Source organism: Oryzias melastigma, linkage group LG6, assembly GCF_002922805.2.
Source record: "Oryzias melastigma strain HK-1 linkage group LG6, ASM292280v2, whole genome shotgun sequence".
In the NCBI taxonomy this organism is placed as follows: Eukaryota; Metazoa; Chordata; class Actinopteri; order Beloniformes; family Adrianichthyidae; genus Oryzias; species Oryzias melastigma.
The window spans coordinates 33,665,719-33,691,248 of record NC_050517.1 but is presented as its reverse complement, the minus strand read 5'-3'; the positions used below and the strand labels follow the sequence as shown (position 1 = coordinate 33,691,248).

General features: G+C 41.1%; 3 protein-coding genes across 7 annotated transcripts in view; 2 read left to right on the top strand and 1 right to left on the bottom strand.

Moving 5' to 3' along the window:
* Nucleotides 1-264: 264 nt before the first annotated feature.
* On the bottom strand, nucleotides 265-2,616 carry LOC112152356 (cytochrome b-c1 complex subunit Rieske, mitochondrial). The gene is made up of 2 exons (XM_024281876.2): nucleotides 2,407-2,616; nucleotides 265-994 (listed from the first exon to the last, which is right to left on the bottom strand). Exons 1-2 carry the CDS (start codon nucleotides 2,516-2,518, stop codon nucleotides 384-386), a joined length of 723 nt encoding a protein of 240 aa, XP_024137644.1. The 5' UTR covers nucleotides 2,519-2,616; the 3' UTR covers nucleotides 265-383.
* A 195-nt stretch (nucleotides 2,617-2,811) lies between these two features.
* On the top strand, nucleotides 2,812-8,687 carry rxylt1 (ribitol xylosyltransferase 1). The gene is made up of 6 exons (XM_024281875.2): nucleotides 2,812-3,043; nucleotides 3,121-3,303; nucleotides 4,081-4,183; nucleotides 4,258-4,572; nucleotides 6,146-6,316; nucleotides 7,822-8,687. Exons 1-6 carry the CDS (start codon nucleotides 2,899-2,901, stop codon nucleotides 8,222-8,224), a joined length of 1,320 nt encoding a protein of 439 aa, XP_024137643.1. The 5' UTR covers nucleotides 2,812-2,898; the 3' UTR covers nucleotides 8,225-8,687.
* A 1,731-nt stretch (nucleotides 8,688-10,418) lies between these two features.
* srgap1a (SLIT-ROBO Rho GTPase activating protein 1a) overlaps nucleotides 10,419-25,530 on the top strand; it is a 105,059-nt gene continuing 89,947 nt past the window's right edge. For 4 of the 5 annotated variants that reach the window (XM_036212581.1, XM_024281878.2, XM_024281877.2 and 1 more), the window contains exon 1: nucleotides 10,419-11,533. Coding sequence is in view for 3 of the 5 variants with exons in the window: in XM_024281878.2 (XP_024137646.1) it covers nucleotides 11,470-11,533 (64 nt within the window). In the remaining 2 variants the exon portion in view is untranslated. Of the gene's footprint in view, nucleotides 11,534-16,193; nucleotides 16,347-25,530 lie in introns of those variants that run through there. The other variant, XM_024281880.2, reaches the window with a different exon arrangement.

Genomic DNA, 25,530 nt, shown 5'->3' with positions numbered 1-25,530 from the left:
GAAAGCGCACTTATAATTCCTCCAAAACTCTTATTGTTTATATATTTTTAAAGGGTGACCAAACAGTAAAGTTGGAGGCTGACTCCGCCCACTGCCGAAATGTGAAAATCCAGTCAGAGGGGCGGGGCTTGGGGGCTGGACTGTTATCAATACTGGAGCTGCAGATCATGACTGGGACTTCTGAAACTTAGAAGGTTTGACCAATCATAAAATTCAACTGTAATACCTCGATTCAACCTGTAGAGGGCAGCAGAGAGACGGTTCTGACAATATTTTTAAAAATGAAACAGACAGCATTTTCAAAGCCCCATTTATAGAGGTCAACAGCCAAAAAAGGTGATTTGGGGTTTGGTTACCCTTTAAGGAGGAAACTATACAGCTCTTTATCCCACCACCACTGTGTCATCGTCGGGGAACTCGTAGTAAGGAACCTCCAGGTTGAGGGGGGCGGGTCCCTTTCTTATTCTTCCCGAGGCGTCGTAGTGGGAGCCGTGGCAGGGGCAGTAGTACCCGCCGAAGTCTCCAGCATTAGAGATGGGCACACAACCCAGATGGGTGCACACGCCAAGCACAATGACCCACTTTGGATTGACCGCTCTATCTTTGTCGTGCTGGGGGTCACGCAGCTCTGCCAGATTTACGGCCTCCTCGGCTGCAATCTCCCTTTCCGTGCGATGGCGAACGAACAAAGGCTTCCCCCTCCACTTGAAGGTCATGTTTTTCCCTTCCGGGATGTCGCCCAGCTTGATTTCAATCTTGGACATGGCCAGGACGTCAGCTGATGCGCTCATGGAAGAGACGAACTGGGTGACCACGGTTTTGGCTGCGTACACGCCGACAACAGTAGTAGCTCCGGTCAGCAGGTAGGAGAAGGCTCTTCTTGCCTCGCTGCTCTCCTGGGAGGACTTGTTGGGGTCTAAGACCTCGGGCCGGCGGTAGTCTGAAAAGTCGGGGATCTTTATGTCTGTGTGGGCCAGGCGAGTTGCTGCAGGAGCTGGAGAAAGACACGTGACAAATGACTTTTAGCGTAGGCGGTAAATAAAGAAGAGGCATGCTCAAGAGGCGTCACAACTTATTTACAGCAGATGTCCTTCAAACAGCTTTTACCTTTAATATCTGAGAAGGATGAGTTCCTGTACACATGTGGAGGCACCATAAACAAATAGGTACCGTCTACTTTATGGAATTAATCAATCATAGTATTTATTATTTACTGGCAAATTTTAAAAAACAGAGTTGTAATGAAAAACTAAATAAATCTACAGATTTCTCTGTCATATAGATCAGTTTCTAAATCAGTTTTGATCCATAGTTGGACACCATATTGTGCTTTTAGTTTTCAAACAGAATTCTATTTCACTAAATACAATAAACATAATTTAATAGTAAAAATATTTGTCACTTAAACCTTTTAAATCACATGTCTCAAAGTCAATTCTATCAAAATCATTTTATTTCATTGTTATTAATGGCCTGATGTTATCTAGCGCTTATTTCTAACTTATGTAATTTTGACAAAGTATATTTTATGGAGAGTAAAATCTTGAAAGTTGAAGTTTTAAGTTGATTTATTCTGTAATAATATTTCTGCCTTTTTACTATTCATAATTATGTTAAAAAGTTACGGTTTAACTGTTTTATTAATTGGCATTCTGCTAGCTTTTTGGACAATTTTTACATTTACTAAGATCTTTTAGGCTGTTTTGGAGTTTAGCTAATATTTCAGCAACATGCAAGCAGTGTTGGCTAATTTAAGGGTTTTTCTTATGCTGTTTTGGAGGCTAATATTAGGCTAATATTTACATGCTAGTTGTTTTGGCTAACTTAAGCTTTATTTCAGTTTTTTAAGCTATTTTGGAGCTAAGCTAATATTTCAGCTACATGGTAGCTGTTTTGGCTAACCTTTTTTGGCATTTAGCTAATATTTTAGCTGGCTATCTCCTTTAACGTTTTCAGCTATCAGCTTCAGCGTTTTCAACTATCAACTTCAGTGTTTTCAGCTATCAGCTCCAGCATTTTTAGCCATCAACTTCAGCGTTTTCAACTATCAGCTTCAGCGTTTTCAGCTATCAGCTCTAGCATCTTCTGCCATCAGTACTAGTGTTTTCAGCGGCCAAATTCAGTTTACAGCATTCACACTAGCATTGTTTCAGATAATTCTAGTTTATCATTGTGTTAAAACTTACGGTTTAAAAGTTTAAATTTTAGTTTTAGAGAGTTCAATAAATGTTTATCCTGTTCGGCCCGCGACCTAAGGTGTGTTTTGGATTTTGGCCCCTTGTGCGATTGAGTTTGACACCCCTGATCTAAATAATTCAAAAACCTCAGCAAAGGTCCCGTAATGTAAAGGTGTCACGCCAAATCATGCCGATGGACACCGGCTAACTAGGCGCACTTCAGCCTCACCCAAAGCGGGCAGACGCTCCGCGGCTCCGGGGAACAGCAGGCTCTTAGCTCCGTGTTTGGTTGCTTGGAAGTAGGGAGAGAATCCTCCGGGCCGAACCAGTGAGGACATCATCTTTACCCGAAAAGAGAAACTTCAACCCCTTAGTTTGGGGACGCGACCTTGCGTAGGGAACTGTTGTGCGCAACACTTTAATGTGTCTTACCAGAAACGGCGTATATAAGGTTCCTGTTACGTGACTGTCGTTTCGTAATTACATTCTTTTACTTGTTTAACTCCTTTCTCGCTACAAAAAATAATAAAAATGTATTTTTTTATTTAATACATCAATTTCATATTTGTACGACTTTATTTTTTTATTGTAAACAAATAAAAAGTTATTTTGATCAGGCATTCCTTAGGGCTACCTATAGTTACGGGTCCTTGTGATGTCAACAAGGGTCCTCGCAGAAACGACGAGCCACACAATGGTTACCTGAGAAAACAGATGAAAGATGAAAATACCGAAAAGAAAGCTGTTTCTTTTGATCATTTTCGCATACGTGGCCTTCTCCCTGTACGCGGCGTATAATGTCTTTTTCAGCAACAAAACGATTTCCCGCGTTCACCGGGTGGTGAAGAACAGCGGAGCGCCTGCGGGTAAACCCACTCCTTCTTCCTTTAGACCCCCCAGCATCACCAGTCACAGCCTAACGGAGTCGGTGTTGTGTTTTCAGGCGGAGTCCGCGGCGGCGCGGCGCCGTTCGTGGCGGATGAGTGGAACCCGTGGGAGGATGAGGAGGTGGAGTACAACTCTGCTCTGAACAAGAAGAGAGAGGCCTTCAAACAGTACATGAGTAAAATCGAGAAGAACAAACCCAAAAAATACAAGGTCCAGATCTGGGGCAAAGCTGCAATAGGTGAGTGGGGTTTTGAAAACGAATAACTGTGATGTTGATGTTAGGGCTGGAACCGTTAGTCGACTAATAGACTATTAAAATAGGCAACAACTAATTCAATAGTTAATTAGTTGTTGCTTTATGTTATATAGAGTCAGACTGTAGTAAAATTGAATAAATTGTGAGTGTTCATGAGCACCAAAAAATGCACGTTTTTAAAATATTTGATTCAAAAACTTGATCTTTTGTGAAAAATAGTTCCTTGTTTCAGATGTCGACCTCATCAGAGAGATAAGGAATGTATGTTCCATCAAACTCATTTTGACAGATGACCTTTGACCCTATATACCCTTATATATGTATATAAATTGATATTAAATTGTTACGTCATCTTGATGGGCGGAGCACCTGTCAAAATGACTTTGATGGATGGTGTAGGGTCAAAGGTCACCTGTCAAAATGAGTTTGATGGAAAGTATATTCCTTAACTCTCTCGTTTGATTTCATCTTGTTTTAATCCCAGAAACTAATGAAGAACAGAAGCTGCACGATTCATTAAAAGTTTAATAAACTTTCCTCCTTAGTGTCTTTATTTTTAGTTAGTTTAAATCTAATGACGGTTAAGATGTGTGGGGACCCTTGCACTAGCAGCAGACTTTCTGAGGCCAAACACGTTTTATTTGTCCATTTCTTGTATCAAAATCTGACAGCTGGATTTCCAGTTTAGAATATGAAGCAAGTGCAGATTTTTAGAAAATTGATGGTATTTGAGTGTGAACATTTGCTGTGTTGCTTTAGGGCTTTACCTTTGGGAGCACATCTTAGACGGATCCCTCAACCCCACCGACAAAGTGGCCCAATGGAGAGAGGGGCAGCTGCAGTCTGGAAAGGTTGATTTGAGGTAAAATAATTACCCCCCCTCTGAGTCATCACCCCGCCAGAAGATTGACACTCGCTGATCTATTCTGTCTGTAGCTTCTACACGGGTCCAGCCGTGGTCCAGGGCCACGTCCCTCTCGACATGAACAGCCTGGTTTTGGTTCTGAACGGGCGTGAGGAGCAGAAGGTTCTGTACTCCACGCGGTGGCTGAAGCACGTCCAGGCTCTGGTTCAGTCGCACACGGTGTCTCACGTGGCCGTGGTTCTGCTCGGCAACGAGCAATGCGACAACGACTGGATCGCCCCACATTTAAAGAGGAACGGCGGCTTCGTGGACCTGCTGTTCGTGGTGTACGACAGCCCGTGGGTCAACGACAAGGACGTTTTCCAGTGGCCTCTTGGCGTTGCAACGTATGTCCTACACTTCCCATGAGTCTGTGCCGACATTTTTGTCTCTGAAACCGACGTCACAATTAGTCGACTAATCGACTATTAAAATAGTCGACAATTAATTTGATAGTCGATTAGTCATTACTATGTATTGTATGGAGTCAGAGTGTAGTAAAGTTGAAAGTTATGATGGCATTCTGCTAGCTTTTTGGACTAATTTGGCATTTATTAAAATTGTTTAGGCTATTTTGAAGTTTAGATAATATTTCACCTGCATGCTAGCTCTTTTGGTTTATTTATTTTTAGCATATTTTAAGGTTTCAGCTACATACTAGCTGTTTTGGCTAACTTAGGCTTTTTTATTTTTGAGGCAGTTTTGAAATTAAGCTAATATTTCAGCTACATGCTAGCTATTGTGGCTAATTTAGGCTTTTAAAACATGTTTGGGGTCTATTTTGGATTTTAGCTAATATTTTAGCTACATGCTAGTTTTTTTGGCTAATTTAAGTTTTTTTGTTTTTAGGCTATTTTGGAGTTAAGCTAATATTTCAGCTACATGCTAGCTATTTTGGCTAATTTAGGATTTTTTCAGTTTTCTAGGCTATTTTTAAATTTAGCTAATATTTCAGGTGCATGCTAGCTGTTTTGGCTAAAATTTTGTTTTTTGGGCTATCTTGAAGTTTACCAAATATTTCAGCCACATGCTAGCGGTTTTGGCTAACTTAGGCTTTTTTATTTTTGAGGCAGTTTTAAAATTAAGCTAATATTTTAGCTACATGATAGCTTTTTTGGCTAATTTAAGCTTTTTTGTTTTTGGGCTATTTTGAAGTTTAGCTAATATTTTAGCTACATGCTAGCTGTTTGGCTAACTTAGGCTTTTTTAGTTTTTAGGCCGTTTTGGAATTAAGCTAATATTTCACCTACATAATAGCTTTTGTGGCTAATTTAGGTTTTTTTTAAAAATGGTCTTTTTTGGATTTTAGCACATATTTCAGCTACATTCCAGCCATTGTGGGTAATTTGGCTTTTTAAACGTTTTTTTAGGCTTTTTTGGATTTTAGCTAATTTTCCAGTCACATGCTAGCTTTTTGGCTAATTTAGGCTTTTTGGTTTTTAAGGCTATTATGGAGTTTAGCCAATATTTCAGCTACATGCTTGGTATTGTGACAAATTTAGGATATTTTCAGTTTTTTAGGCTAATTTTAAGTTGAGCAAATATATAGCATTTACATGCTAGCTGTTTTGGCTAATTAAGGCTTTTTTGGGCTGATTTGACATTTAACTAATAATTTAACTGGCTATCAGCTTTAGCGTTTTAACTTTTAATTTCAGCATCTTCAGCCATCAGCACTAGTATCTTCAGTGGCCAGATTTAGCTTACAGCATTCACACTAGCATTGTTGAAGGTAATTCTATATATCTAGTTTTTAGTTAGTTTAAAGCTAATGATGTGTGTTTTACATCCACTTTGTGCATGACACGATTAGTCGACAAATCCGATTAAATAATCAGCGATTAGTTGACTATTCAAATAATCGTATGTGGCAGCACTACTGTTAACACAGAAACATGTCTGTTTTTATCCTCTCTGCAGGTACAGGGAGTTTCCCATGATCCGAGCCAACTCCCAGCTGATCACAGCCAGTCGACCGTATCTCTGTAACTTCTTAGGTACTGTTTACAAAAACTCTTCTCGAGAAGCAATGATGCACGAGCTGAAACAGTCTGGCTTGGAAAAGGAATGTATCATCGCTGCCAGGGATAAGTAAGACCATTTTTAATACTTTATGAACAAATGAAATCTTTATACATCTTTTGTGGCTGTTGTTTGTGAATGTCTTTGAGGTTTGTTTTTTTTTAAGTAGTATTTTGTGCCAAAAAACATGCAGAATAATGTATTTTTAATGTGTGAAATGGTTCTGCAGATCTATTCTAAGCTCCGTTCAAAGCGCTCTGGGCTAAAATTCACAGATTCATACAGTTTGTCTGTACAGCTCCTATAGTTATGTCTTCTCTCTATCAAATATATAAAATACATTTTTTAATATCAAGTTTTTGACAGAGATGCAAAAAACTTCAAATCAAACCTCACAAGGTACTTTTATGATCTTTTAAATAGTTTGGATCTGGATTGAACAAAGAAGTAAAGCTTTATGTTTAACAATCTGAATTATGGATGTACGATATGAGGGAACCTTGTGATGTCCGATATTAGTGATCAATACTGTGATTACAACATGACTTTCAACACATGAACAAATAGCAAAAAAAACCAAACACGTATTAATATGTGATACAGGTAGGTTTCTGGATCGGACGCTGTGTAAGGACCAGAACAACGAGCTACTAGGGTTCAAACGTGGGGATAAAAGCTTGATGTTCAGGGTTAGTCTTGTTCTTAGGAAGTGTCCAATGACTGGCAGTCCACTCCACAATGAATCAGAGGAGCACGTTGCCCCAACCCAGTTCCTTCATGAAGTTCTAATCTGGTTAAACATTTCTGAGTGGAACACTCAGACGCCACAGTTTAACAGGGTTTTTCTCTGATCCTTAAAAAGTTAAATGTAATTTGACTAAAATAAGGTATTTTAAATTCTGTTAATCGGGTCTTAATGTTTTTCTCGTCATGTCATGTGACTTTCCAGGATGCTTCATGTCATACGGTCGTGAACTGGTCGTAAATTGTTTAACCTCAGCTTGCTAATTAGCTTATCGGCTGGGGAAAATGGGAATTCATGTAGTTTGAAAAAGTTTGCTTCGTAAGGACATCAACTTGCTTGTATAGAAGAGGAAACAGTCGACTTCGGCTGTTTGTTTCATTTTTTATGTATGTAAAATTTTTAATTAGATTTTTAAATGTCTTAAAAATCCTTAAATTTAATTTCTGAGTAGTTTTAACACACTTTAGAGTTTTTCCAAAGCTGAGTTTTTTTAAGCGTCTTTGATTATCTTTTAAAAACGTTATCCCAATAAAATGTATTTATCTATTTTATTAAAATAAGTCAAGCACATGATCCTTAAATGTATATTATTTTGGTTTCTACTCGTTTAATATTTTCCGTTTTAACTCTTTTCACAGCAGATGTTTTGAAGGTTCTTTTCTTTAAAATATAAAGTTTTTCAAAGACATCTATAATTAAGGTTTCCATTTATTTCTGTTGGACTCTGGGTTGAGTTCTCTTCAGAGCTGTTGCATCATTATTGCAGTGCTTGGTTCTCTTGGTTGAAGCCCCCTCCTCTTCCTCCTCCTCCTCCTCTTCCTCCTCTCAGGTGGCTCCCTCAGGAAACGGCGGACAGTCTCAGGCGCTACCAGACGGCTCTGGTCCAGAGCGAGCTCACGCTCTGCCCGGTGGGCATCAACACCGAGTGCTACCGCATTTACGAGGCCTGCTCGCTCGGCTCCGTCCCCGTGGTGGAGGACGTCCTGACACCCGGGAGGTGCGCCGCCGGGTCCAGCTCCCCGCTGCGCCTCCTGAAGGCGGCGGGAGCGCCCTTCATCTTCATCAGCAACTGGAAGGAGCTTCCCGCCATCCTGGAGAGGGAGAAGATGATGAGTCAGGAGCAGAGGGTGGACCGGAGGAGGCGGCTGCTGGAGTGGTACTCCGGGTTCCGGCGGCAGATGAAGGAAAGGTTCACCGAGGCCATCGAGGAGAATTTCTTCAAAAGTGGATGACGCTCCGGTGTGGCGTCGGACCAGGGAAAAGGCTGGTGTCGTGTGTGGTCTGTGGAGATGTGTGATGTACTACTGACGCGGTGAAACTGTTCAGTGACTTACCTTCTGGTGCTGCTTATTGTTGTTGTGGAGCTGCCATTGGTAGAAACTTCAATGTTTACTTTTCTATGAGGCGTTTCCAGTTGTGAATTACATTTAGAGATATTTAGCGTCATTTGCTGTTTTAAGGACGTTCGTGTCCATTTTAAACGGTACTTTTGTAATCGTTAAAACACTAAAGAATGAAAGAAAAATGATACATAGAGTTTTATATTGTATGTGAGCAGTTTATAAATGAGTATTGGTGATTTATCATCACACCCGTAGTAAAGCTTATGTTTTGTTCTATTTATTTAAGTGATGTCGGCATGCACTTTTTCAAACGGCTGTTGAATAAAAATTTAAGTGTTCTCTGGATAGAAAAGTGTCTGTCCTTTTTTAGGTTTCCTGCAGATGGCGCTGTACACCTGCAAGAGGGATGGTCCCTGTTGGTAAATTCAGAGCTCAGATAATCATTCTAATTTATCCAAACATCTAGCTTATGTAATGAGCAGAAGGTCTTGTGTTTCTTCTCTGACTGGGTCAACAATGTGACCATAGATACTAAGAAGATCATCTACATCACATATGTTAAAGTCCAGGTCCGGGGACCGAATCCCACCTACCGGATTAGTATATCTGGCCTTCCAAATCATTTTATTTTTATTGTTATTAATGGCCCGATGTTATGTGTATAATTTTGACAAAATATATTATTATACATATAAAATATATTTTATATTTAAAGTTATTTAAGGTTTAAGTTGATTTATTCTGAAATAGTAGTCCTGCTTTTTATTATTCAGAATTATGTTAAAAAGGTAAAGTTTTAAAATTTGACATTCTGTTAGTTTTTTGGACTATTTTAGCATTAATTGAAATTTTTTAGGCTATTTTGGAGATGAGCTAATATTTCAGCTAAATGCTAGCTCTTTTGGTTAGTTTAGTTTTTTTTTTCCTTTTTAGTGTTGTTTTAGAGTTAAGGTAATATTGCAGCTATATGCTAGCTGTTCTGGCCAATTTTTGCTTTTTCTCGTTTTTAGGTTGTTTCGGAGTTAAGCTAATGTTTCAGCTACATGCTAGCTTTTTTGGCTAAGCTAAGTTTTTTTTCTTTGTTTCTTTTTTTTAGAATACTTTGGCATTCAGCTAATATTTTAGTTGGCTATCAGCTTCTGCGTTTTCAGCAATTAGCTTCAGTGTGTTTAGTTATCAATTTCAGCATCTTCCGCAGCCAAATTCAGCTTACAGCATTCACACTAGCACACAGAAGTATTGCTCTATATCTAGTTCATAACTATGCTATAAAGTTATGGTTTTAAAGTTTTAAAAGTTTAGTTATAGAGTGTTCAATAAATATTTATCCTGTTTTGCCCATGACCTAAGGTGTGTTTTGGATTTTGGCCCCGTGTGTGACTGAGTTTGACACCCTGGTCTACATCCATTTATGAGGCCACATTATAGATCTGTGGTGGTTCCTCTGCAGCGTTGATTTAAACCACTTGTTTGGCAGTTCTGGTTCTGTCTGCTAATTCTGGACTCCTCTGAGGGCCACGTGTCTTAAGTCTGCATCCTGGTTCTTCAGATGTTTGATTTTCAAACTTCCTGCAGTTGTCCTGGACTGAAGGAACATATTGTTTTCACAATTCTTCTTTCTGATCCGTCGTTTGAGCGAAATATTTCACCCATCGCCACATGTCAAGAACTCTCCAAAATTTGAACACACCTAGCCTAGTACGCAGTAAAAATGAAGTTTTGATGTGAAAGGACCCCTCAAAAAATGAAGAGGGTAAACATTTCTTGTGGGACTCAAAAATTATTTCAAAATCCACTAATGAAACCAAATCACACACCAGGAACATCCAAAGGAAGTTTTGAAATTTACTATGGTAAGGTCACAAGATCTTTGTGGCAGAAAAGGTAAACTTTGGGAAAAGGAAACTTTATTTCAAGTGAACTTGACTTCAGAAAAGGGGGCACATCTTGAATTTTCCCCAAACAAATCTCCTTTAGTACCAGCTACAAATGTAATCTTCACCAGGGGATTTCAATCAATCACCTTTTAACTTCTCAAGCATTACAAGGAAGCTAAGTAGCATAAAAAATGTTGGTTTTAAATTTGTAGATTTTGATTGGCGTCAGCGTGGCGAGCTCACAAAAGTAGCATTCACCTGTTGCTAGCATATTTTTTAGCTGAATATTATGAAAATGTAATATATAAATTGTTGACTCAAGCTGAAAGAAACGATATTATATATGATGTGAACAAATTTGGAATGTGGGCGGGGTTTACAAAAACTCTCCATTGCTAAGGAAATCAAAAAATGTACTTTTGTGTATTCTTCTAAAAATGACTTATCCCAGGTAATGCAACTTTTCTAGATTTTTTTTTTTTTTTTTGCCTCCTTACCCTAATAAGGGTGTTTTGGGGGCATTCTCCTCACCAGATGACCACCCACAAAGACAACCCCCCTGAATAAAGTCACTACCCAGTCTTCTGTTCAAATTAAAATAAAAAGTAACTTTTACGGCTTCATAATCGGACAAATAAAACCGATTATTTGTTGAATTACTAGCTGCTGGCGCCAGAGGTGAGGTCCCGCCCGGGGGGCTCTTGTGTGGGCCCCGAACTCCGTGGACACGCCCCTGCACCCAGCGCGCGTCTCCCGCCGCGTGCTGCAGTCGGCCTTCCTCCCTGTCTGCCTCGGAGCGTGCTGGGAGTTGTTGGGAGAAGGAGGGGGAGCCGAGAGCGGGCACGCGCGTGGGGGTAACGTGTCCCAAACGGGAAAGCACTCCCAGAAAACAGGCAGAACTGGGCCGGAGGTTCGGGTCCGGCCGCCGCACTTTGCTTCGACCCGCCGGGGGAAAGTTGCGTAGCCGTTTTTCCTGCCGCGACGTCCGCAGCGGCGGGGGCTGTTGCGCCGCTCGCGGAGTTGAGGATTCGCGGGTGGGAGCGGGACCGCGGCCCCGCCGCGTCCACCGGGAACCATGAAGCAGCGAAGCGCCGCGCGCCCTCGGAACCCCCTCGCTGGCTAGAACCGAGCTGCTTTGGTCGTGTCCGCCTTCGCCCTCGGTTCCGTCGGGACGGGATGCCGCTGTAGGATTCCCGCTTGTTGACAACACTTTTCCCTGAAGTTTTGAAAGGAGCCGCGCGCGCAGAAACACGGAAAATGTCCGCGCCGAGGTTCAAAAAGGACAAAGAAATCATCGCGGACTACGAGAGCCAAGTCAAAGGTACGTCTGGCCGGTTCCGGTGTGCCGCTTTAATTGGGTCCAGATCCGCTTGTCGAACGCGGCCGATGATGGCGGCTCGTGTTTCTGGGAGAAAGTTGTTGGAATGTGTGGAACTGTTGAGAAGGAGTGCACGTACAAATGTGGATTTATCAATAAAGTTTTCTGAGGCTGGAAAGTGGTGACCGGATCCGGTAATCGGATTAGAATCCGAATCAGAAGTTCTAACAGGATGTGGTCTCTGCGGCATTCCGCTTTCACTCCTCGTGCGGGTTTTATTGATGACTAGTTTGAGTTTCACAGCACAGACCAGCACGAACTGTGGTTCGGTTCTGGTTCCTCCATGATCTCCAGTCCGGTTCATGGAGGCTCAGACCGGCTCTCATTTACATGGTCGTGATGTCTCCCCAACTTGTCTCCTTCAAGTCACCCGTGCACGCTGAGGCGCGCGCACACAGACAGAGGCGCTCGCTGCTCCGGGGTAACCATGGGGATTTGGCCCTCAGCCAATCAGCTCCGTCCTTTGGTGCCTTCAGTGAGCTCAGTCAGACGGCACCCTTTCACGTCTGTTTCCCTAACTGCTGTTAAGTGAGAAGGGGGGTTAGCACGGGTCAGACCAGAACTAGAGCTGCCACAAACGATTATTTTAGTAGTCGACTAATCACCGATTATTTTAGTAGTCGATTAATCACCGATTATTTTTTCCAATTAGTCGACTAATCGGGTCATGCGCAAACTAGATGGAAAGCACACATCTTAACCATCATTAGCTTTAAACTTAAGCTATATGCTAACTATAAATAAAGATGATGATTTGTTAAACATTTAATGAATCGTGCAGCTTCTTTCATTAGTTTCTGGTCGACCTAGCTGTGACTAATCGACTATTTGTGGCAGCCCATCTTGACCATTATTAGCTTTTAACTAGCTAAAAACTAGATATATAGCATTAGCTGCGATAATGCTAGTGTGAATGCTGTAAGCTGAATTTGGCTGCTAAAGATGCTAGTGGTGATAGCTGAAAATGCTGAAGCTGATAGCTGAAAATGCTGAAGCTAATAGCTGAAAACGCTGAAGCTGATGGGCAGCTAAAATATCAGCCAAATGCCTAATTAACCTAAAATAACAAAAAAAGTTCATGTTAGCCAAAACAGCTAGGATGCAGCTGAAATATTAGCTAAACTTCCAATTAGCCTAAACACTGAAAAAAGCCTAAATTAGCCAAAAAAGCTAACATGTAACTGATATATAAGCTAAACTACAAAATAGCCTAAAAAAAGAAAAAAAAAATAGCCAAAATTGCTAGCATGTAGTTGAAATATTGGCTAAACTCCAAAATACCCCCCCCCCCAAAAAAAAAAAACAAAAAAGAAGCCTAAATTAGCCCAAATTGCTAGCCTGTAGCTGAATGAAATATTAGCTAAACTTCCAATTAGTCTAAAAACTGAAAAAAGCCTAAATTAGCCGAAAAAGCTATCATGTAACTGATATATAAGGTAAACTACAAAATAGCCCAAAAAAGACCAAAAAGACAAAATTGTTAGCATGTAGCTAAAATATTGGCTAAACTCCAAAATACCCCCAAAAAAACAAAAAAAAGAAGCGTAATATAGCCCAAACAGCTTGCATGTAGCTGAAATATTTGCTAAACTTTAAAAGAGCCTTAGAAACAAAATATTAGCAAAAACAGCTAGCCTGTAGCTGAAATATTAGCTAAAGTCCAAAGGAAAAAAAAAACTAAATAAAAGCCTAAATTAGCCAAAATAGCTAACCTGTAGCTGAAATATTAGCTAAACTCCAAAAAAGCCTAAAACCTGAAAAAAACCCAAACAAAATTAGCCAAAACAGCTAGCATGCAGCTGAAATATTAGCTAACTACAAATTAGCCTAGAAAACCTCAGTAAAATGCCAAAATAGTCCAAAAAGCTAGATGAATGCCATTGTAACTTTCAACTTTACTACACTCTGACTCCATATAATATAAAGTAACGACTAATCGACTATTACATTAGTTGCTGACTATTTTAATATTCGATTTGTCGACTAATCGTGGCAGCCCTAACCAGAACCGTAGATCACATGTGGCAGAGCAGGAGATCTCATTTAGGAGGAATGTGGAGGAGAACCTCCTCTCTCTGTGATCATGACAAAGAGCTTTAGCCCCATAACAGCTGATGCATCATGGGGGGGATGCTGAAACAGATTTAGTCACCTGAGGATGGAGATGAGTGTAAATCCGTCTTTGCATCCTCAGAAAACTTGTTGATTTTTGCTTTTTTTCCCTATAGTAACAAAGCTCTTACTAATAGGTTGTTATCGTGTTTGTTTCTTCTTCCTATTTGTTCTGTCACAGCAGAGTCATGGGAATAAAATGTCGTTTTTTTCTTTTTTTTGTTGCGTTTGCTCTGTAATTCGTCTGTTTTCCAGCAGCTTCTGATTTGCGTTTGTAAAGCCTTTTATGAGTGGAGTAATGAGCGGGATCACATGTGGGGCGGGCTGCAGATAGCCAGAGGCGAACTCTGCTTAGCAGACGCTGATTACTCAAGAAGCTCAACAAGGAGTAGCCTGGGAAACCACCAGAGCCGGCGTTTGATCTCCTGCTCCGCGTTCTCCGCTCCTCACACTCCAGAACGTGGGGAGTTTTCTACAACAACGTCACGAATGTTAGCCGTGTCTTCCAGGATTACACTCCGCCGTTGTTGGATGTGACGTGATTTTGTTTCAGTTGGAATCAGTTATTTTAATGTCACTTAGAATCTCTGTCATTTGTTTTGATGCTTTCAGTGCTGACTATCATATCATGCCTTACCTGTTGGCTTACCTGTCATCCCATTTGACTGACTTTTTTCCAAAGTCATTTTTTTTATTTTTTTTTTTTTTAGACATGATTGATTTGTGATTTCAAATTTCTACCTTTTGATCTATTTTAAGGTGTTCCCACCAATTATGATGTCGCCATTTTTATCCAACTGGTGTCGTTTTCCATTACAAAGCTTCTCCAGAGCTACAGGAGTAAATTAGACTTTGATTTGTGGGCGGGACCATTGGAAACCCACCCCCCTTCTGTTTATGTGCTCTCCCACTAGCTTACAGCCCTTCACACCCCCGAGCTAATATTAGCGGTAGGGGTGTGCCAGAATATCTATATTGCGATATATCATGATATTTAGTCCTGCGATTGATTCTTAGTGGGTTCTCACCAATTATTGATCTTTCAATTTTTTAAAAAAATACACTTTTTTTATATTTGAGTCAGTGAGACCAAAACTTGATATTTTGTGAAAAATAGTAATTTTTTTTCAGATGCCTCATTTGAGTTAAGTCTTGTTTTAATACCAGAAACTAATGAAGGACAGAGGCTAGACGATTCATAAATTATCGTCTTAATTGTATTTATTTGTTGTTAGTTTAAAGCTAATGATGATTAAGACGTGTGGTTAACATCCAGCTTAAGCGTGACCCGATTAGTCGACTAATCGGAAAAAATAATCGGTAATTAATTGACTATTAAAATAATCTTTTGAGGCACCTCTATTACATATTGAGTTAATTTTATTTAAAAATGTACTTCATCAGTAAAATGACATAAGAACACATAAAAACACAATTTTCCTTGATGTTTGTTAAAGTCTTTTACCTTTTGGTGGACAATGATAATAACATTCATTTCTAAAGTGTTGGGCAGCAGTTTTGCCCCCCGTCCGTAGGGCGCCGTTTGTGGGTTGGAAGGCGGGACTGGGATGGCTCGGAGCGTCTGACAGCCGTCTCTTTCTTAATCATCATAAAAGCTGCCCTTTGACCCGCCTTCACTGCTGTTTGAAACCTTAGCTGTGTCCCGAGCGCCCCGAAAGGAGTCCGGACATCTTCACCCACAGGAAGATTTATTATGGGAGGGGACATTTTTGTTATATTTTAAAACCGGAGTGATTTATTACTCATTGGAGTAAATTATCATCAGTGTTCAAATGCTTTTATTTTATAAAACCAGAGTTGTGATTTGATTTTTTGTGTTTTATATTTTTGTATCTACTGTTTGCTCTCCTCCACATCTTTTAGAAGTAATAAAAAGCTCCAAATGAAACTCTGCGGTCACTTAAGTGGACTTCTGTTTGCCGTCTCACCATGACCTCAGCTCATAAATGAACTCACTGCTCCATTTTTAATTCCTTTCTCCTAAAAGAAAAGCTGTTTGTGACCGTCGCAGCTCCTCCACTCTCAGTGGCTTCAGAGGTGTTGGAGTTTGACGGACTCCTGGAGATCTTGCACCTCCTGCAGCATTTCTTCACGCCCATCCAGGCTCTGACCATCTGTTTTAGCTGCCTGGTCCTTGAATAACTCCTGGTGTGGCTGTAGTACGACTGCGTGCTGCGGTATGGCGCGGGGTGTGGCGTTTGTGTTTGCGCTCGCTTGCACGGCTGGGTGAATTGTTATTGACAGCTCCATCTGTGTCCACTCGCCCTTTTTCTTTTTTTTGCTGTTTTAATAAACTCTGCTGAGCACAGATGTTCCCCGCTGGGCTTTTCAGAGGACGTCTCTGCAGATTCTGGTGTATGCCCCACACAAAACAAACAACCAATGGACAAAGAGCTCTGCACCGGTTGATTTGTTTTGTCTTTAAAAAGATCACAGCGACCCAGCGGAGGTCGTGAAGTCAGACACACTGCAGGTTCAGAAGGAGAGGCTCCACATTTAGAGTCTTCTGCTGGGTTCCTCTCTGTGGTGATGTTGGGGCACGGAGAACAGATGGATTCTGTTGCTGCATGATGACATCAGCTGTGAAGGAGGGTGGGATGTAATGAAAATGGGCAATTTGAAGGTAAGAAAAGTTAGGAATGTGATGAAAACGTGAGAATGGATGGGGATTCAGGAAGACTTTGGATCATTGCTGGAGTCCATCAGAGGGTCAGAAGTAGGGCTGGATCAGGGGTGTCAAAGTCCATCGCACAGGGGGCCAGAATCCTAAACTCACCATAGGTCGTGGGCCGAACAGGATAAACATTTATTGAACTCTCTAAAATTACATTTTTAAAACTAACTTTTTCACATAATTATGAACTAGATATACAACAGTACCTGTGATAATGCTAATGTGAATGCTGTAAACTGAACTTGGATGCAGAAGATACCAATTGCTGATAGCTGAAGATGCTGAAATTGATAGCTAAAAACGCTGAAGCTAATAGCCAGCTAACGTATTAGCTTCATCCCAAATTAGCCTAAAAAACTAAAACTAACACTTAGGTTAGCCAAACAGCTAGCATGTAGCTGATATATAGCTTAACTTCAAAACAGCCTAAAAAATGAAAAAATCCAAAATTAGCCAAAACAGCTAGCATGTAGCTGAAATATTAGCTAAACTCCAAAATAGCCTAAAAAATCTTAATAAATCCCCAAATAGTCCATAAAGCTAGCAGAATGACAATTTTTAAAACTTTCAAACGCTAACTTTTTACCATAATTATGAATAATAAAAAGGCAGGAATAACATTCCAGGATGAATCAACTTAAACCTTAAATACCTTTCAATACTTTACCCTCCATAAAAATATATTAAGTCAAAATTATACAAGTTAGAAATTATGTAACATTAGGACAATAATCACAATAAAATTAAATCATCTGGAGGGCCGGGTAGAATTACCCAGAGGGCCGGATTTGGCCCCTGGGCCTTGACTTTAAGGCATGTGCTGTACAGAGTTACATGGATTCTCAAATGGAGAAGCTCCAACAATTGTTCTGCCTCTCCTGGAGGGCCTTTCAGTTTGGCCATTAGGTGGCGTTCATGCGATAGAATTACACCTCATTTCAGTGACCAAGATAGTTTGAGCAAAAAACTGTTTTTGACCACAAATGGTTTCTTTAAAAAGATTTCCTTAAGAGTTTTAAACATTAGCATTAGCCGTCTTATGGGAAATCCCATTATATGTTAGCATCAAGCTAGCAGACTTTAGCATTATGTGTTAGATCGATCTTTACTTTTATGGATTGATTTTTTTATTGAGCTTAGATCGACTAATCGATTTTATCAACCCTGCTCTAGTCAGAAGGGAAAGGCTGGTGGACAAAATGTATCAGACTTTGTTGCTGCTTTCCTCCCAGTTTGAGTCTGGGAGATGAGGTCAGTCTGAAGATGGGGGGTCACTTACTCTGATTTGGTCATCATTTACTCAGAGAGCATGAGTCTCCGGATGATTCGGACAGATTTTGTCAGATGTATCATCAACCTGTTAGCCTCTCGAGGCCCTGCGCCGTGCGGTTTTTAGAACCCCCGCCCAGACGGGGTTGCTCAGTTCTGAATGGGTTAACAAGATAATAAATGTAGGCTTCAATAAAAAGGGGGGGTCTTAGTTACATTAGGGTTTATAGAAACAGACAGACTGTTTTACTGGATGAAAATGCCATTCTGCTGTGGAATGGTTTGAATCAGAGAAAAAGACTCAACAGAACTGATATTCTCCTGAATGAAGGTCAGCGGTTTAGGTTTTAGTCAGAGGAAGACTGACTGAACACCAAGTCTGTGTTTCAGTGAAACTTACAGACCCACTTGTGTGGGTCTTTTTAAAATGTTCTTGCTCAGTGGGCTTGTGGAAGAGTGTCCGCCCTGAGACTGGAAGGTTGTGAGTCCAAATCCACTACGGAGTCATACCAAAGACTCTAAGACCAAATCCAAAGTCTTCTCACTACCTCTACGGCTCCTCCCTACCCCTCCAATTGTAGGGGCATTTGAAGCGGTAGGGGTGTCAGAAATAGTTAACCATTGTGGGGGAGGGTTGGCGAACACAGAAGTTCAGAAATTTCTGAGAACTAGCATCTTCGCGCTAACGTAGTTGACTGGCAACTATTGCTGATGTCATCAAAGGGGAGTGACGTCCAATTTTGAAGACACTATTTTTCCATAACTCTCTGTTTGGAGAGCTAAATTCAGATTCTGCCTTAAAATGGGACTCCCTGTGTAACATTTAGTATCGGGGTTAAACCATCAAATGGTTTCCGAGCACGGCTAAGTCTACAGCTCACCCCTCCCCAGTCCGAAATAGTTAACCCTCACGGCGGAGGTGTTGCTGAACACAGAAGTTTACATTTAAATGCGAGTAACGACTTTTTGTTTTAGCGTGACCTTTATAAAACCGATGTTATGTATTTCTGAGCGCTAGCCTCTCCGCACTAACGCAGTGGACTGGCAACTATTGATGATGTCATCAAATGGGAGGAACGAATGCCTTTTGGCCCAGGTCTCCCTTGAAAAAGAGATGTAAGTCTCAATGGGATTTGCTGTTAAAATAAAGGTTAACAAAAAAAACGTTTGAATTCGAAGGCACTATTTTTCCCCAGCTCTCCGTTTGGAGGGCTAAATGTAGAACTCTGAATCGGCCAAAGTGTGACACTCTGTATTGGGGGGTTGAACCACCAAATGGTTTCCGAGTGCAGCTGAGTCTACAGCTCACCCCTCCCCCAGTGGATGGGTCAAATCCGGATTGCAAATTTCACACACATAGTTACGTGTCAGCTGATAACTTATTGTTAGATTTGAGGTGTGAAGGGCTGTACGCTAGCAGGAGAGTGTAAACCAGGGGTGTCCAAATCCAGGCCTCGAGGGCCGGCCTCCTGGTTGTCAAGAGCTCTCAGCAATCAGGAAGGGAAGGTGGGGTATCTCCGCCTGCGCCAACAGTCCCACCCACAACTCAGAGGTGAATTCCTAATGAATTCCTGCTGCTCTGCAGAAACTATGTCCTAGAAAAGGACACAGGTTATTAAAAGACCACTGGAGACACTTTGAAAATAGATCAAAATATAATCACTGCTGCGCTCTAAACTGATAATCATCCAGGGTGGTAGTGGGGTAATTGTTGCTATGTGTTAAAGTTGGTATTAGACACTAAAGGCTGAACTGTTCACTTGTTCTGTGAGCTAAACTGTAGAAATATTTTGTTTTTTTTCTATTATCTGTCTTTTTGTTCTGTTAAAGTGGTTTTGAGGAAGAACTGTTTTCCCTTTTGCCAATTCTTACTCTCCATCCGTCATAACAAGTGTTAGCGTGACTGTGTGTATGAATAATTTGCTCATGTGCTGTCTGTCCCGGGCTCAAATCTAGGGAACAGTAACAGTAAATGGCATCCCTCTCAGCTGCTTCATCAACAGAGTCGGTGGACTCCTCAATGGGAGCCTCTCTGCTGGGGAGAATCCAGCTGGAAAGGGGAAAAAGGAACCCACATTCTTCCAAAACATGTCCCCCCACCACCATCAGTGATGGACAGACATTTGATTAACCAATCATAAAGCATCTTTTGTCCCCTCCCCCCCCCCGCCTTCTTCTTTTGCTTTAACCCTTTGACCCGATGAAAACGTCCTTTGAGTCTTCTGTCCGTCTTATCAACAGTCAAAGACCACCCTTAAGGCAAGAATGTCCCGAAGAGACGCTTTGGGTTGGGGGTGTGCACGGGTGCTGTGGAATGACGGGGTTAATGCAAAGCTGCTTTCTGACTTTGTCTTCTTTGCATCTGTAATTCTGATTAATTGTAGCCCCACTTTCCAACCTAAACCCGCTGTAATGGAGACCCGCTGCTGTTGATATGTCCGCTCTGATGTGGTCACCCGTCTCCAGCCGACATGTTCTGTTTAAGCAATCTATAGAGCTCTGCAGACTTTCCCATGGTCTCAGCTGTCAACTTATCAGCCGCACAATAAAGGCTCATTGTGGGTTTGCAGTAGAAGGAGGCCTGAGCCGAGCACTGCAGCCGTGCACGAGCAGCCCGAGGCGGTTCTGGAAGCCCGGCTCCCACTTCTGCTCAGCCTTCCGCTGTGGTTCTAGATGCACGGAGAGCGCTGACATCTCATTTGTCACACATCAGAAGTTTTACGTTGACTGCTTACTTTCCTGATTGATCATCTTTAATTTCAGAGCAAAAAAAGCAGGTGAGGGCTGATGGGTATGAAGTTATTAGAACTTGTCCCTCATCATCTTTGTAAAACCTTTGTCACATACACCGGTACGGGGGTTGACCCGTACCGGTGCTGCAGGTCTTTGGGTTGTCCGGGCCAACGGAGGGTCGTAGAGAGGAGTGGCTGCATCTTAATCAGAGTACAGGTGTGTCTTCAGCTCCCTTAGAGCTTGTGCCGTCACCTTAAGAGACGTCATGAAAATGGAACATTGCTGTGTGTGTGTTAGGTAATTGTATCCTGAAGTATTTGTAAAGATAATGGAAGTTATACACACTTATGACAGACCAGTAATGCAGTTGTATGGGTCCATACTCCGCACTCTAGTCGTTAATAAGGTGTAAGAAGTGGCTTCCTTCTGATCGCACGCGAATGCTGCACGATCATGGTGTGCACATGATACCAAAGTTACCAGATAACACCCGATATCCACACAAACTGCACTGGTCGTCTTATCTCCTCATTTTTTAACATTCAGGTCCAGTATAGTACGGGACCGTCCGGTATTTAGGCATTTACATTGTAAATGGACTCATTCAACAGTACCAAATTGTACCTCTTGGTGCCCCCTATCAATTGGAGGTCCATTGAAAAGTGGAATGGAATGGTCGGGGCGGAGCCACTGAAGCAGTGAAAGTGATGACGACATTAGAGAGTGCTCGCCACAAACGTGTAGACGGATGGATCCAAGTGCAGCAGGTTTTATTTGGCACAGACAGAAGAACAGGAGCTAAAAGTCCACAAAGCTAAATCCGGGTCAGGCAGACAGAGGTCAAACACGAGGATTAGGGCATCAGAGAGCAACCGGAATGGTCGGTTCAGACTGCAAAAAATCAGAGTCGAAGACGAAAAAGGATCAGATAAAACAGAACGCTCAGTGATGCAGAGTGGCACAAACAAGACTTCGCTAAGACTCGAAACTGCTAGGAGTGATTACAGATGGAAAACGGCGGTGGGGCTTCTGGAAGTGACAGCAGGGGCTGATGGGAAGTGTAGTGTGGAGAGCCAGGACGTGCTAGTAGTACTGGGGTGATGTATCCCAGTGATGACCAGAGGGGGAGACAGAGGACCGATAAATGACAGTGCTAATATAGTGCTCATTTAAATTAACGTTTGTAAGCATTCATGTTTTTGCGGTTTACTTTGCACTGGACCGCTCAGTGGAAACAAAGTTTTAGTGTTCACTACAACCTGTCGCCTGCAGCATACCCATAGAAAAAAAAATGAACATTTTCTCTCTACGATTGGTCTACTATCTTAAAGTTTTGTGTGGACCACTTGTGTACCTTGCCTTTATTTGCCCACTTTTCCCCCCTCAGACAGCCGTGTCCACCTGTAAGGACAGTTGTGACCAAAAATGAACCTTTTCTTGATCCATTTTCAAACCGGAACAGCAGTTTTATAAATACTGCAGTAATTCTGTAATCACGAGGGCCCTTGTCATGCTCCTGTTGAGCAATAAACGTAATGGAGATTTGGTTGAACCTTCTTGTTGGAGTCAGATGATGAGTCAGCTGAGTCATGAACTATTTTCAGCTCCGCTACACATCCAGAGCAGCCTTTGATTCAACAGGTTGATGACTGTAAAACACGCGCTTGTCCAGATAAACTCTTCCTCTTCACCTCACGGCGTGAGACTATAAATGAGCAGAGAGAGTTCAAATCCCGGCCTTAGCAGTCTCCTTCTGAGCTAAATTCATGATAAAATCATCTGTGAAAAGACAAATGTGTGACATCAGTCAAATGGTGGGATGTGTAACACAAAACAGGCTGATTAATGTGTGGTAAAAGTCTTTGTCATGTTTTTTTTATTGCACTCATAAATGTTAATGCAGCAGTTTCTCTTTAGGACGTCTGATGGGCTGATGCTGTAAGTGAGTTTAACCAAATCTGCAGGGATTGCTTTAGATCTGTGGTTTGCATCTTTGATTTACCACTTTCTGCTTCAAATCGAACTAAATTCCCACTTTTGGGACTTTGTTTTTTTAATTTTTCTTATCTGATATCAAACTAAAAGCCTCCAGTTTGAGGATCAAAGCTGTTAGACATCACATGGAAAATTGTCTGTACTTATGAAAAGCGAGAAAGTTTGGTGAAAAGAGAAACACTTGATGTGGAATAGATCATGATTCTTAACCCTTTAACCACCTGCTCAACCAAACGGTGGGAAACATTTAGAAAACATTTTTAAAAATGTGTATATTATTCCGCAAGGTATGGAGCCCCTAAAGGGAAATTGGAAAAAAAAACATTGAAGTAAATAAACTTAAATAAACTCGGATTTATAATAGAATTCTGGTTACTAATTGATGAAGACCAGATAGTAACTTGTGTGCATCAATTAGTAACAAGAGCTTTTTTTTTATTATTCAGTTTTTAGAAAAAAAAACAAAGCAAAAACCAAAACAGTTACTATCTGGTGTGTGCCAGTTACTAACTAGAACTTTTTTTGGGGTCAAAATTAAAGTGGTAATTAAAAAAAAATCTGGATAGTAACCGTTGCACACCAGACAGTAACTGATGTCCAACGGTTACTATTTGTTGCGCATCAGTTACTAACCTTTTTTTTTTTACTTTAATTTTTAGAAAAAAAGAGTTATGGGTAGTAGCCAAAAACTTTTTTTTTTTAACTTCAATTTTTTTATGGACCCCCTAAGTATTTTTAGAAAAAAATGGTAAACTTTTGTAAACTTCAATTTTTTTAACTTAATTGTTTTACTTTATTTTTTTGCTTAGTGAAAAAATGTAAGTTAAAAAAAAGCTCTGACTACTAAGCAGAACAGTTTTTTTTTTCTAAAAAAATTAAAGTAAAAAAAAAAAATAAAAATCTTGATAGTAACTTTTATGCACCAGATAGTAACTTATGTGCATCAATTACTAACCAGAACTTTTTTCTGGTAAAGATTAAAGTAGTAATAAAAAAAATAAATTCTGGATACTAACCATTTAGCACCAGATAGTAACTGGTGCGCATCAGTTACAATTTGGTGCTAATCAGTTAGCAACCAGAATTTTTTTCGGAGTCGCAAAGTATTTTAAAAAACAAACATTTTTTACTTCAAATTTTTTACAGAGCCCTTAAGTAATTTTTTTTTTTAAACATTTTTTTTACTTTATTTTTTTTTCCTAATTCGATATCCCTTTAAGGGCTCTGTATCAAGACAATAAGCAGCAAAAAAAAAACTTTGGGGTCTTTTTTTTTTATCTTTTTTGGGTAGTTGAAGGGTTAATCACAGCTATCATGATGTCACCGTACAAAATACAATGTTTTTGCTGTGGTGTTTTTCTAGATTAGTTTAGATTTGATCTTTCTGGATAACTTTGCTGTTTATTCATTTAATAGGATCCTCTGACAGCTTTCAGGTAAATTCCATTTTACCTTCCATACATTCTGTCTACCATAAAGACAGAAGTGGTGTAAAGGGAATTACTGTGCTGTAGTTATGCCAGGCCTTTTCTCTTTGATTACTCACAGGGTCTTTTCTTATCCCTCACCAATCCTCAGCTGGCAGCTTTGTGTTCAGTAGTTCACTTGATCAGCAAAGCGCTGACCTCTGCTCTCTGACCTTAATACCCGGGTCTCAGTTCTGCCAATGCCTCTGGCTGAGCCGGGCTGTGGTCTAGACAGCAGGCGTCATGGATGGCTGGTGGAAGTAAAAAAAGGTTTCACACTGACAAGAATGTTCTTAGCATTACAGAGTGACTATTATTGAGCTCTTTTCCTCCAGTCGGGAGTTCCTGAGAGCTTTTATTAAAGATCCAGAGAAGCTGCGAAGTTCTGATGGGTTTCTGGTTCTTTTAGACAGATGGTTGTTGGTCTGATTCTAAGTCAGGGGTTCTAAAATCTGACACCTGAACTGGACCACCAGATGCTGATGCGTGGAGTGTTTTGGTAATCCACATTATAGGAGAAAGTTCAGATGCAAACGTTCTTTAATTTGGATTAAAAATGAATGTATATATTTGAAAACAGAACATTTTAGAGTTTTTATTCCACAGTTTATGTTCTCATTTTAATGCCAAGCTAATTAACCTCAGACACTCGTAGTATTTCTATGCTCGGACTTGGGCTTTTTTGGGGGAAAATTTTGCCTCGTCGTCCGTTTTTTGTGGAATTTCTTTAGTCTGGGATGAAGTAGGGCAGTGCCGTCCCTCCAGATTCATGTTGGTACAGTTTAATTGGATGGGATGAGCTCCAAAGCAAAGTTAGTTTTTTAAAGTCTGGAACTGGAACAGGCGTTACTCTGTCGACCCGTTCTGGTTCCCACACCCCAAAGTGTTGACGCCTAATTAAAATAAAGCTGTTATGAATGAAAACTTTCAGACACGGTTTGTAGATTGTCTCATCGTAATTTACTAAAGCAGAATTCATGGTTTAGAAATGAGTGTTTTAAAGCTAACCTCCAGCGTCTGAACATTTCACTCCTCTGACTTTATTTGGGCGGTCTGGAGGAAGCTCCCGTCTCCTGGGGGGTCCTGTGGTTTGTGACATGGGTACATGAACATGTCTGGACTGTCATCTTCTATCAGTGAAAGGAGTGGCCGGACCGTCTCCAGGCCCGGTGGAGGGGAGGAAAGAAAAGCCTTCGGTCGTGCTGTGTATTGTAGAGCAACAAAGGCTGGTGAAAGCTGATCTCCTTTGCTTTTGTTCCTCCTCACTCTTTGTCTGGGAGCAGCTGTCCTGAGGTCGGTCCAAGTCTCCGCTTGGTCCTGCACCTTTATCCAGAGAAGGTGGATGGATCTCGTTGGGGCTGCAGGCGGGAATGGCATTTGGTTTCTTCTGTCCTATCCGGTGAAGTTCACTGGAGGAAGGTTACACAGGCTTTGGGTAATCTGGAGGAGATCTTTTTCTCATTTCCAGGCCGGAGAGCGGCGCTGAGAACCCGACTGAAGACGACCGACGGCAGATAACACGTGTAACTCTGTCAGCTTCTCTGGTTTCCCCTGCAGCTATGGGGGCATCTGTGGGGGTTTGTTTCCTGTGGTCTTGTAGGTGTTGTCTTTGCTTTGACCCCCTGTGGGGTGGGAGGGTCCATGGAGGACTTCCTCATTCTTCATGACTG